A 13,000-nucleotide genomic window follows, 5' to 3' on the forward strand; every position below is an offset into this window, starting at 1 on the left:
ACAAAGGCTCTATTTTCCATACATTGGTGAATTTTACAAATCTCAACAAAAGTAATTTTGTGGGGAAAAAAAAGCTTTAGTTCATTACTGAAAAACAAAAAATTGCTTTTTTAGAAACTCTGTTTCTTACCTGCTCGTAATTTAGACGTTGAATTTCAGAAATCTCTTTTGGTTTTGCATCAAGAATATAGTCTCCTTAAAAAAAAAAGTTTTCAAGTTATAGTTTATTCTACAACTCAAAGCTTTAGACAACTTTTAAAGAGTACCTCTATCTGCCTGAAGCTCTTTGACAAAATGGTGGCATCTTTAATTAACAACCTTTAAAATAAATAAATCAAACAAAAAAAATTACCACTGGAACAACTTCTCAAGGGTCATAGTGGATTCTCCATCACTGACATTTTAAAGTCAAGATTGGATATTTTTGTAAAAGATATGATCTAGGAATTATTTGGGGGAAGTTCTATGACCCCTGTTATATATGAGGTCAGTGATCCCCTCTGACCATAGGAACTGATGAGTGCCCACTTCCTCAGAACTTTAATCAGAATTGTTAGAGAAAAAGCACATACACAATCTCATCAGAAGTAAAACCCAAATGACAGGTAAACATTTCAGTTGGGCATGTAGCTATGCTATTTGCTGACCTTTTTTTTGCACTAGTACAGTCATTTATTCCTAGAATTTGACAAAATATTGTTTGCAATGTTCTTTTAGTGTTTTATAAATTAATTTTTATTGGGTCCAAGTTTTTCTGTTTTCTGTACAGTTTTCAATGTGTCCTGATGAGAGTTAAATATTAATTAATATAGTTTATGCCTTTATCCAAGGCAATAGGATTATTAAAATACAGTAGGTTATATATACAAAGTTATACAGACACAAACTTGCAATTCTTACATCAAACAAAAATATCCCCTCCCTATTTGTATCATATTAACATACATGCTTGTGAAAAGCTGGTTATACTGTTTGAATGTCTTGTCTATTTATTTCCCATTTTTATATTTAACCTTTATAAAATATTCAAATCTTTGTTTCTATACATTACACTTTGTTTCTGTTCAAAATGTGTTTTTTCCCCTGGAGACACATGCCGAAGCGAAAGTTACAATTCTGCTTGCACAGCAAAATATTCCTCTTGCAAGTGCAGACCACCTGAGTCCCTTGTTTAAAGATATCTTTCCTGACAGCCTTATTGCCCATTCAGACTAACCCTTGGACTAGATGGGAAACAGCCCTCTATTATCCAAGTGAAGCTGGCAAATCCTGAGTCATATTTCAAGTTTAAGCCACCAAAAGAAATTGTAACAGCAGCAAAGGGGCCGCATGGCAATGTAACAAAGTACATGAATAAAATCAGACACCAAATTAGAAACCAATATAGATTTTAAAAGAAATGTGAAACCTGAATCCTTTATCTATGTTTTCAGAGTAACAGCTGTGTTAGTCTGTATTCGCAAAAAGAAAAGGAGTACTTGTGGCACCTTAGAGACTAACCAATTTATTTGAGCATAAGCTTTCGTGAGCTACAGCTTTCTATCTATGTTTTGTTAGCTTCAGATTCATTAAATTCAATTACTTCAAATAAATGTAAAAATAAAGGACTATTATTTGGTTGTGTTTTATTTAAGCTTAATTTTAATTTTGCATTTATTTTAGAATCTGATTTTAGTTTGCTGTAAATTTAATATGAGCAATTATATCCAAATCAAATACTACTGAAAAGTAGGGTTGTCAATCACAGTTAACTCACAAGATTAAAAAAATTAATCGTGATTAATCACACTTATAAACAATAGAATACCAATTGAAATTTATTATATATTTTTGGATGTTTTTCTACATTCAATATTGATTTCAATTACACAGAATACAAAGTTTACAGTGCTCACTTTATATTATTACTAATATATGCACTGTAAAAATGATAAACAAAATAAATAGTATTTTTCAATTCACCTCATACAAGTACTGAAGTGCACTCTCTATCATGAAAGTGTAACTTACAAACAGATTTTTTTTTTGGTTACATAACTGCACTCTAAAACAAAAAAGAGTGTAAAACTTTAGAGCCTACAAGTCCACTCAGTCCTACTTCTTATTCTGCCAAATCGCTAAGACAAACAAGTTTGTTTACATTGTCAGGAGATATTGCTGCCTGCTTATTTACAATGTCACCTGAAAGTGACAACAGGCCTTTGCATGGCACTTTTGTAGCTGGCATTGAAAGATATTTACATGCCAGATGCACTAAAGATTCATATGTCCCTTCATGCTTCAGCCACCATTCCAGAAGACATGCTTCCATGCTGCTGCTGCTCGTTAAAAAAATAATGCATCAATTAAATTTGTGACTGTACTTCTTGGAGAGGGAGAACTGTAGGTCTCCTGCTCTGTTTTACCCACATCCTGCATATATTTCATGTTACTGCAGTCTCGGATGATGACCCAGCACATATTCGTTTTAAGAACACTTTCGTAGACTATTTGACAAAAATGCAAAAAAGGTACCAATGTGAGCTTTCTAAAAATAGCTACCGCACTCAACCCAAGGTTGAAGAATCTGAACTGCTGTCCAAAATCTGAGGGACAAGGGGTGGAGCACGCTTTTAGAAGTCTTAAAAGAGCAACACACTGATGCAGAAACTACAGAACCCGAACCACCAAAAAAGAAAATAAGCTTTCTGTTGGCGGCATCTGATTCAGATGACGAAAATGAACATGCATCAGGCCGCTTTGCTTTGGATTGTTATCAAACGAAACCCATCATCAGCATGGAAGCATGTCCTCTGGAATGGTGGCTGAAGCATGAAGGGACATATGAATCTTCAGTGCATCTGGCACATAAATATCTTGCAACGCTGCTACAACAGTGCCATGCGAATGCCTATTCTCACTTTCAAGTGACATTGTAAACAAAAAGCGTACAGCATTATCTCTTGCAAATGGTAACCAAGTTTGCTTGTCTGAGCAGTTGGCTGAAGTAGGACTGAGTGAACTTGTAGGCTCTAAAGTTTTACATTGTTTTATTTTTCAAAGCAATTATTTTTTTGTACATAATTCTACATTTGTAAGTTCAACTTTCATGATGGAGATTGCACCTGTACTTGTATGAGGTGAATTGAAAAATATAATTTTAGTTATTTTACAGTGCAGATATTTGTAATAAAAAAATAAATATGAAGTGAGCACTGTACTCTTTGTATTCTGTGTTGTAATTGAAATTAGTATCTTTGAAAATGTAGTAAACATCCAAAAATATTTAAAATAAATGGTATTCTATTGTTTAACAGCGCGATTAATATTTTTAATCACTTGACAGTCCTACTGAAAAGTTTTTCAAATGGATGATCACTATGAGAAGGTGATATGCAAAATAAACATTGTTGTATTGATAAAACAATTCTCTTTGTTAGGTTTATATAAAAACAGTTTATTTTTGAATATTTCTCTTATACTGTCCACTGACAATCTGCCTAAACCAGGCGTTAACAACTCAGGTCCTCAGGGATCTCCAACCATCATCGAGGTTTTTGTTCCAGACAGCAAATAAATTGTTTTTATTAAAATCCATCAGTTTGCATTGCATATAGAATGTTCACGTGCCCTGGACGTTATGATGAATTAGGACATTTAAGTGTTTCATATGCAATATTAAGCAGTGTACATTTTAAAACTAACTATTAAGTGCCAGTTGGTTTAAAATCCTGGACTATTGGTGGTCACCAAGGACCAAAGGTGATCTAACACACCAGCTAGAAAATCTCACTCTTTGGGACTGTAAATCTCACTCTTTAGGGCAGTCAACCCTCAGCATCTCTGTTAGCTATTAGTTTATCAAAGAGATCAGAAAATCCTAAAACATTTGTCTAGACTTGGATTTTTAAGATGTGATGAAATAATATAGAGCAATGCCCGCACAGCACAGATGATCATAACCCCAGACAAATACATTCTTAAACAAAGTTAATGAGAGATCTTGAATCAATACCCAAATTGTTGTTTGGCATGAGTTACAGACCCTCTGAAACAATAGATCTGTAGACACTGATAGAACATAGCAGTATCTGCTTTATATGTCAGATTAAAACATGGTATTAGATTTAGTTTCAAATAGTTGTAGAATTTGACTAATGCATCCAGATCTAATAAGCTATTTAATTTGTGTATAATACGCTAATCAAGTTATATAAAAATTGAGGATATTGGCGGCAGCCAACTGGCTAAGAGTACTGCAAAGAGCCAACTCCTTTCCCCACAAGCAGCATAATCTTCTGTCTCTTGGGAGTAAGAGATGTGTGGGGACCAACCAGACCAAAGGCTCTTGTCCCATCCCATTACTCTATACACACACAAGTTAGCTACCAGCCTTTCAGAATCCTCCCAATGTTGCTTCATTTTGCCTTGCAGCATCAAGGCTCCTTCACGGGGCCATGAGCATGGGCGTGTATTTGGCACGGTTTACCCGGACACCTGCCCCTGCTGCAGCAGGAGGGAGACCCTGGCGCACGTTTACTTGGAGTGCACCAGTTTGCAGCCCCTATTTCAGCTCCTCACAAATATTTTGTTATGTTTCTGGCTACACATTTCCCCTCACTTCCTTATCTATGACTCCCTATCCGTGGCCCCACAAAGCCGCGGGACCTCCTGGTCAACCTCCTCCTGGCCCTGGCTAAAACGGCCATCTATAAAACCAGGGAGACGAGGTTGGCCGATGGAGACTGAGACTGTAAGGCTTATTTTCCTCCGTCTGTTCACGCATCCGGGCATAGTTCCTCTGGGCGGCATCCACCGACTCCCTTGATGCCTTCAAGGAGCAGTGGGCGCTGTCCGCGGTTCTCTGCTTGGTATCCCCGTCAGGTTCCCTTTGTTTGACCCTGTTCATGTTATTTTATTAGTTGTCTCCCAAAATCACTTGGCTTCCAGGTCCTGTGGATCCCTTCCTTAGGCTGGGGGTGGGGGAGGGACCCTTTAGCAGTGGGTTGGCTTCTGCCCGCCCACTTCCTGGACCCCAATAGGAGCATCTTTCTCCCCCAAACCCTACGAGTTAATTCTTCCCTTATCAGATATTAACTTACCATCTCCTAACAGGCTCTCTGAGAAGAATGAAACAGTGGGAATTTCCTCACAACAGGCAGCTTCTTACCATAATCTAGAAAACCTAGCAGACCTTTAGCAAGAGATCCAAAAATTACTGTGTCCTCATGAAACACTTAATAAGGGGGACCATCTGTCATGAGTGCCTGACTCGCCCCTATCTTTTGAGCTGATGTGAGGCTACTAAGAAAAGCTGTCTTTGCAGGTAGGTGGTGGTGGTAAAGGGAACAGCTTGCTCAGCACTAAGGTGGGAGGGGGGAAGAATCCATCAGCTCTGCTAATACTTAGGCTTGGCAGAATTGAACTTTTATTTTATTATTTTGACAGATACTGTTGATGTTTATTTTTAAGCACAGTTTACAATTTTTATTATTTACATTTTCACAGTTGAGGGAGATCATGGAGGGAGGGGTCAGACAATGACAGAAGATGATGAGATTAAAAATGTTCAAGCTTTATAACTGTTAACATCAACTGTCAGCATCAAATGTCAAAATATACAAAGTAAATATCCTTAAATCAAACTAAGTTCTCAAGCGGCATTTCTCCTGGTTTGCCTATTTGGAAATTTTGATTAAGAAAATACTTTCTGGTTGGTTTGTGAGTGTACAGTGAAATTGACGTTTATGACAATTATCAAAGAAAATCTCATCCTTCCAAGTCTACCAATACTATATTGAGGTCACAAGGATGAGGGGGGCTTCCAAATCAGTGGAAAAACACAAATGGGGCCTTTAAGGAATCTTCCTGCTATGGGATGGTGGAAAAACATGGCCCTGGATAGGAGTGTGTTATGCAGATACTGCTGCTAGAAGGAACCTTACGGAGCGGATTGAAAAATTGAGATTTCCAGTATTGCTGAAATTGGTGACGTCAGGGGAGAAAGCTGGTGCCGAGATCCCCAAATGAAAAAATCTCTTCCATTCAGCTGTATAATTAAATCTGGTTGAAGGCTTCTTGCTTTAGACCAGAATGTTCTGGACCTCAGAAGAAAGCTTCTTTCTGTGGACATCATCCAGTCAGCATCCTGGCTGTCAGATATAACAGAGTGGGGTCCAGGTGTATAATCTAACTGCTGTTCTCAAAGACTATGCAGCCAGGGCCGGTAAGGTGATGGTGGCTGTGTTGAAAGGCTCATCAGTTCTGAATACCAAAACTGCCTGGCCCATACTGGAGTTTCCTCAGTACCCTCGGCATCATGGGCATTGATGGAAAGGTATGCATTAATTTTTTTTTCCCCAAACACACACACACATATGACATCTGTCAGGGAAGATGGACTCCAACACCCTCTTAAACAGATTGTCAGACTTCTGTTGTTCTGGTCTGTGGCAAATAGGTCTATTTCTGGAAATCTCCGCTTGTGAAAGATGCTATGTAGGACTAAGTCTCTGACAGATCACTCATGGTACTCTGAGAACAGCCTATCAGCTGTTCTATGCAAAAAATAAGACCAGGAAGGTGCAAGGCAACCAGTGTGGTTTGGTTCAGAATGCACCAATTCCATGGCCACATGGCTGCCTGATAGAGCAGGGAATGATCTTGCTCCCCCCGGTCTGTTGACATAATGCATAGTTGTGGTGTAGTCTGTCAGAACATGTATTGTGGAACCAGGAATGCTTTTTCATGCCAGCTGGACAGTTCTGAGCTCTAGATATTTATGTAGAGAAAAGCTTTTTGAGATGTCTGGCAGAGTGTCTTGGGAGGCAGCAGTCTGTAGAAAGGTACTCCGTTGTACACCTGATGAGGAGAAGGCTTCTTGAGGGACTGTGACCATCATGTCCATGCAATGCCTTCTGGATAAATACACTGATTTCAACTTCAACCATCCTGCAATGGAAAGTAGATGAAGTCTGGCATAATCTCTGACCTAAGTGCATGAGGCCATGGGTCCTAGTAGCCTGAGATATGTTCTTATTGATGTTCTTAGCTGATCTTGAAGTGGGTTGATAAAACATATCACCGTTTGGAATCTTTTGTGTAAGATAAACTGTCACTGACCTGGACTCTATCAGTGTTCCTAAGAAATCTATGCCGAGTCAGTACAGTTTTTTGTCTTTTGATGTGGGTCTAGTGAGGCAAATCACATCAGATTTATTTGCATTGAGTTAATTGCCTGTAGTGGTGATCTTCCTCAAATCCTCTAGTAGTCAATTTATGGATGAACCTGGATTCTTTATCTCCTTAGATAATCTGCCACGACTAGTGAATACGTTCAGTGCTGTGGAAAGACCAAGGGTAGGACTGGTAGCAAGATGTTTCCACCAGGAATCCAACTTATTTCCTGTAGCCTGGATGGATTGATATATAGAATAGGCCTCTTGCAAGTCAAGAGCTGCAAATCAGTCCTGAAGATCTAACGAGGGAATTACAGAGGTCATAATCACCATCCTGAACTTGAAATATAGGATTTAAAATCCTATGAGTTCTAATACCCTCGGGAGGGGAAAGGAGAGTGTCTAACCTAACAAGTTTATCTAAGGGAAAAAGATGTGTGTTTTTGTAAACAGATGATTAAATATATAAACTCTGATTCTGACTAACACCTGCTAGCACAGTGTCCAGAGCAAGGGAGACAACTGCAGAGGTTCTGTCTCACAGCCACAGGCCATAAGAAAGAACTCAGGGACAGCTGGACCTGTTCCAACCTTTACACCATCAGGTGAGGGGGGGGGGGCTTAAAAGGACACCTAGGATGCAGGCATAGCCCCACACTCTACAGGCCAAAAGAAACCATCTCACATGCACACCAAGAGCAAAATTCATTTAGCCAATCACTCAAAGAAGTAGTCAGTCAGTCTGTACGGGGAGATGTCAGCAAACCAGTAAAGTGTCTGAAATCACTATGGCTTATTGCTGAAAGCAGCCAAGTCAGCAAGACAAAGTGGCCATGTAGCAAACTCAGCTTGACCAAAGAAGGAGGGGAGGAGGTTTTCGGTGCCACAGAAAGGGCAGCTTGACCCAGTGTCCTTCCTGATAAGCATTGTGTTGAAGCTGCTGATACATGCATTTTAGAAGAGCAGGATGTCTATTGGGGCCTCAAGGCTGCAAACTCTGGAAAAACTCACACCTGGTTAATCAATAATCAGAAGGAGCCTCTTGATTGACCATTGGATCTGCTTGCTTAACGAGTTTTCTTTAAGGGACATGGCATTCTATTACTAAATGTAATGCATAAATAAGGGAGAAAAGTTTGAGGTAGTGGGACTCGTCAGGACTGGACTCTCCCTCTGGATGCATCATGTGTTCCCCACCAGCACACAGGCTGTCGCTGTGCCACTCAAGAGCCACACTCAGCTTTGGTAATTATCAAGGGTTGGGGGTGTTTTACTAACCTGTTGCGGACGTGTGTATAAGTGCTTGAGACTAAGTAAAGTTTAGCTTTAAGTGAAAGCACTCGTGTTGTCCTGTTTGTGCCAGCCATCTATTGGTTGCACAGCCGTGTCTCCCCTGATTTATTTCCTGACACCACCTCGCACAGAGTAAAAGTTACCAAGAACTTTGGGTTGAAAGAACGCCGGGTAACAAGTCCAGAGTTGTAATTCATCCTTATGAAAATGTTATAGAATATCTCCATAGCCAGTTTACTAGTAGGGCTGCTTAAGAGTTTCTTTGTAGCATTAGCAATGGTAGAAGTGCTTTAAATTGCCATTATTATTCACTGTTTGCTATATGTAATAGGTGCTGGTTACCAAATTTCATAAATAACCTCAATCTATATGCTTAGAACAGTCTTCAAACAGTAGATTAAAAGAAAGGCTACTGGGAAAAAAAACAAACAAGAATTTTTGAATTATAGCAACTAAGAAAAATTTAATTGCAGCTCCAAATTACAGATATGTATATGGCCATATAGACCATGTGATGTTTCCCATTCTTTCTTGCCATCTCCCTATAGCTCTTGATGGGACAGAGATGACAGTAGCCCTCAGTTAAAATGATCTCTTGCAAAACAGCCATTACCTCCCTTTGTTCCAAGTAACAATGAAGCAAAGCTGCTCTCAAAGAAGATTGAGACCCTCAGCCGTGAGGGTCCACGATCTCCTCAGCGTGGCTTAACTTCTTTCTTATTGAGAACAACAAGAGGTGGTGGCCATTTCCCAAGAGAACAGTTCTCTGGGAAATTCCCTGAAGACCAAAATTATATTTAATCAGCCTCAGTTATGAAAAGTAAAAGCAGAAAGTTACTACTAATCATAAAATGAATGCCTTCAAATGGAGCCAATGCGTGAGATTTCAGTGAGTTTTAACTTCATGGGGAGTTTGAAAAGTCTGCTATTCCATTATTAAGCTTAGTAAAGTGTTCCGACACTGGATACTAAATTTCTTAAAGAACTCATTTAAAAAAAACAAAACAACTTTAAAACTGATGTTATTTCAAACTCATTAACCAAATTTATTTGTAAATTCATTCTGCATCAAAAGATCAAGTGCTATAACTGTGGGAAGGATATGCTGTATTCCTTATACATAAAGTGGCTGAATTCCTGCTTTAAGAAAAAAACCCACACCACACACCTCAGCTATGGAAGCACCAATCACAGTTCCATAATACATTCTCATAAAAAGTAAATCTAAACCATCTATCTACACAAGTGCTTCCTACAGTAGCACAGGTTCATTCATTGTGTAGCGCAGGGGTTTTCAAACTGGGGGTTGCAAGGTTATTATATGGGGGATCATGAGCTGTCAGCGTCCACGCCAAATCCTACTTTGCATCTAGCATTTATAATTGTGTTAAATATATTAAAAAGCACTCAGAGGCTTGCTATGTGAAAGGGTGGTCACTAGACCAAAGGTTTGAGAACCACTGGTATAACGCCTAATCTTTAGATGTTTTTCCTCCTTGTTACTTTAACCCACGATATAACATTCCCTCACTAGGGAATAGTTTACAGAAAATTGTTCTTTTCACATTTTCAGGTTAATTTGATACAAGAAACTGAAACATCACTCCAAAGTTATTAGGCTAGGAGGATGTAGTATCTAGAGCTTAAGATGTGTGATGATTGAACCTTGAATGTCTGAATTTTCTGAACTATCAGTTAGACTTGTCCTCTGGAAAGTTGCAGATGGGTTAGAGACTGAACCTGAGAATGAAGTGGTCCCTGCAAATAAGAGACCCCCAGCTGCCACGCCAATTACATTAAGTTTTTGCTGTTCCTATAATTAGGCAAGAACAAGAAGGAGAAATATAAAGTCACTGTAGATAATTAAAAGAAACAATTGTCTTAGTACTTTTCAGAAGATACAATATGAACAAAGCAAGGAACAGGAATGAGAAGATGTCTGTTGGCATCCTGGAGCATGAGGCCAGGCCACCTGCAAGATCCAGGCCATAAGCTGGCAGCCACAGCAACATTTTACATTTAACCACAAAGGTAGAGCACAGAACTTCCATTAGCAGCACCAATGAAAACCATAAATGGTAACCAAAGGTAGTCTAATATACCAGATTATATTTTGTGTAACCTATATTCAATCAAAACCTGCTGGAGAAAGTTTGATGGAAAAATATTCTTATGTAATTCTACCAAGTGATAAACTACTTCCTTAAATACAATTATAAATCTATTCTGGATCACTACTAACCTAAATATTCCATCAGCTGTTCAGCAGTTATGATTTCCATCATTGGTGGCAGCTTGACCTGTGAAAGAAAAGGATTTTGTTTCAAAAATGGAGTACATTTGAGGAAGTCTGTTACATTAAAATCAAAAAGTGATTTTACAAGCTTTTCTGGGCAGAGACCATACCTGTCTGTGTTTATACAGCACGTAACACAAGGGGGCCCAGATCCTATATGATACCTTTAAGGGATATCATAGTATAATATTTCAAAAAATAGAAAACACTTTCTAGTACATGAACTAAACACAAACAAGGGTGAAAGATCTCTCTGCCACAACCTGAGCGTACGGTCACACAACTTAAAGGGATAAGAGTTGCATACTATATTTCATGTAACATGGTGAACTTTCCACTATATACAATTAAAAAAAAAAATTTACTTGGTACATCTTTTGCTTTTCTACGATCTTTTCCTTCCTTGCTTCACTCACCCTTTTCTTTCCTCTCTCTTCCCCTCCAACTCCTGATCTTTCCCTAGAATGTTTTCTTCCACTTCCTCTCCTACATTTTTCCTTCCTTCTCACAAGGTCCATCCCTCTCTCTATTGTATTTCACTTTTCTAAATTATCCCATCAAGTTTTTCCTCTCTCCCCTCCATCATGCAAATACAGATATAGGATTTTTTTTTAAGAGAATACCTAATCACAAAAGGAATAAACTTACAACCTAAATAGATACTAAATATTGGGCCAAATTCCTGTGGAAGTACCGAAGTGAAACCCCTCTCCATATACACACTCATAAAGAAAGAATTGGTGCTGAAATCCCTGAATCTTGCTTGGGGCACCATCTTTTGTATCAGTCTCCAACTAGTAGGGGTCAGATAAATGTGAAGCTCTCACGCCAGTCTCCCAAGCTTTTGGGGCTGCTAGAAGATAAGAGAGTCTTCTCTGTTTACTTCTTTACCAACTCTGAACACAGAGCCCAAACCTCAACTGAGTCACCCTCTTTAGAAAAATAGTTCCAGTGACTACTTCTGCAACTGATGAAAATGAAATTCAATTGTCAGTTTCACTGCTTCCAGTGGGATTCAAAAAAAGCAGAAATGGAAACCAATAAAACAAGTTTTCACTCCGCTGCATCTTGGCAAAACTATAAACAGCATAAGCAGCAGTAGAGCTCACCTGAAAACTCTGGAAGACAGAACAGCATCAGGTGACACTTATAATTTTGGAAAGGTTTCAGAATCATATGGGCTGAAAAACCTTAATACTTGATTCTCAAGAAGCTGATGGCAGCGTTTGCCTAGACAAGTGTATTTTTGAAACCTTTTAAAACTGAACTACTTAGAACGATTAGACTTATAGAACATCTCAACCTAATTGCAAATCAAATCTATTTGTACAGGGCTTCACTAACACTCTACAAACAAATTACTTTCAAATCCTTTGGCAAGTGTGCATACAAGATTTTTGCCAAAATGGCGTGCAGCCCTAGAATTCGGTTGCAAGGATTTGTCTACACATGGAAGAAGCCCAGAATAGCTGTTGCTGAACAGGTATTCCACACTAACTCCCCATATGGATACACTTTTGCACTAAGAGTGCCTTTAAGTTTCAGGTTAATTCATTTTAGAAATGGATTACCCCAAACTGCTAAAAGGCACTCAGTGTGGAATAAGAGCATTCACACAAAATGTCAACGTAGAATAGCTATTGAGATCTAAATTTGCACCCTACTTATTTTCCAGTAATTCCCTTGTATAGATAAACCCTTAAATCCCCAAGCAGCAATATTGGTCCATACTGTCTTTCAGAATCCACAGCAGGCCATGAAACTATAGCTATTTTTCTGTTACGTAGACGTTCCAAGAGCTAGATGCCTGTGCTGCCTTCAAACTTGACTACAAAAATGTGCTTCGTCCTCCCCAGAGGGTTCCAGCAGAAACTATAACTAATAGAAAATAAGATCCACTTAAGCAATGTCAGGATATGGGATTACATCTGCGCTGAAGTCTCTGAACTGGCTTCTCGTTCACATCCCATCAATTCACACTAATAGTGGATTATCTTTAATGCCCTGCCTAGTCTAGAACTAATCCCTGCCTCTAATGATTTGGGGGTAATCTATATGTATAACTTACAAATTCTGGTTATTATGAAGTAATAGTAATTTTCATAGAACAGTATCATGAATGCCCCTCTGTTGATGTGTACCCACCATGGGCTGGCAGGATTGTTCAAAGACCAGGGACAATGCTGAGTCATTAGAACTCAGCCTTGTATGCAGGCTAAAGTACATTGGGACAATGTTTGCTTGAGCTGGAAGG

The 13,000-nt window shown here is 38.9% G+C and overlaps 1 protein-coding gene across 8 annotated transcripts in view; it reads right to left on the reverse strand.

Annotated features, from left to right (window-relative positions):
- The window catches only part of MINDY2 (MINDY lysine 48 deubiquitinase 2), a 117,465-nt gene that overhangs the window by 78,574 nt on the left and 25,891 nt on the right, over positions 1–13,000 (reverse strand). For all 8 annotated transcript variants that reach the window (XR_012153985.1, XR_012153984.1, XR_012153986.1 and 5 more), the window contains exons 2-3: positions 10,693–10,750; positions 131–195 (exon numbers count right to left, since the gene is read on the reverse strand). Coding sequence is in view for 3 of the 8 variants with exons in the window: in XM_073303748.1 (XP_073159849.1) it covers positions 131–195; positions 10,693–10,750 (123 nt within the window). In the remaining 5 variants the exon portion in view is untranslated. The remainder of the gene's footprint in view (positions 1–130; positions 196–10,692; positions 10,751–13,000) is intronic.

This window comes from Lepidochelys kempii, chromosome 10 (assembly GCF_965140265.1).
Source record: "Lepidochelys kempii isolate rLepKem1 chromosome 10, rLepKem1.hap2, whole genome shotgun sequence".
Classification (NCBI taxonomy): domain Eukaryota; kingdom Metazoa; phylum Chordata; order Testudines; family Cheloniidae; genus Lepidochelys; species Lepidochelys kempii.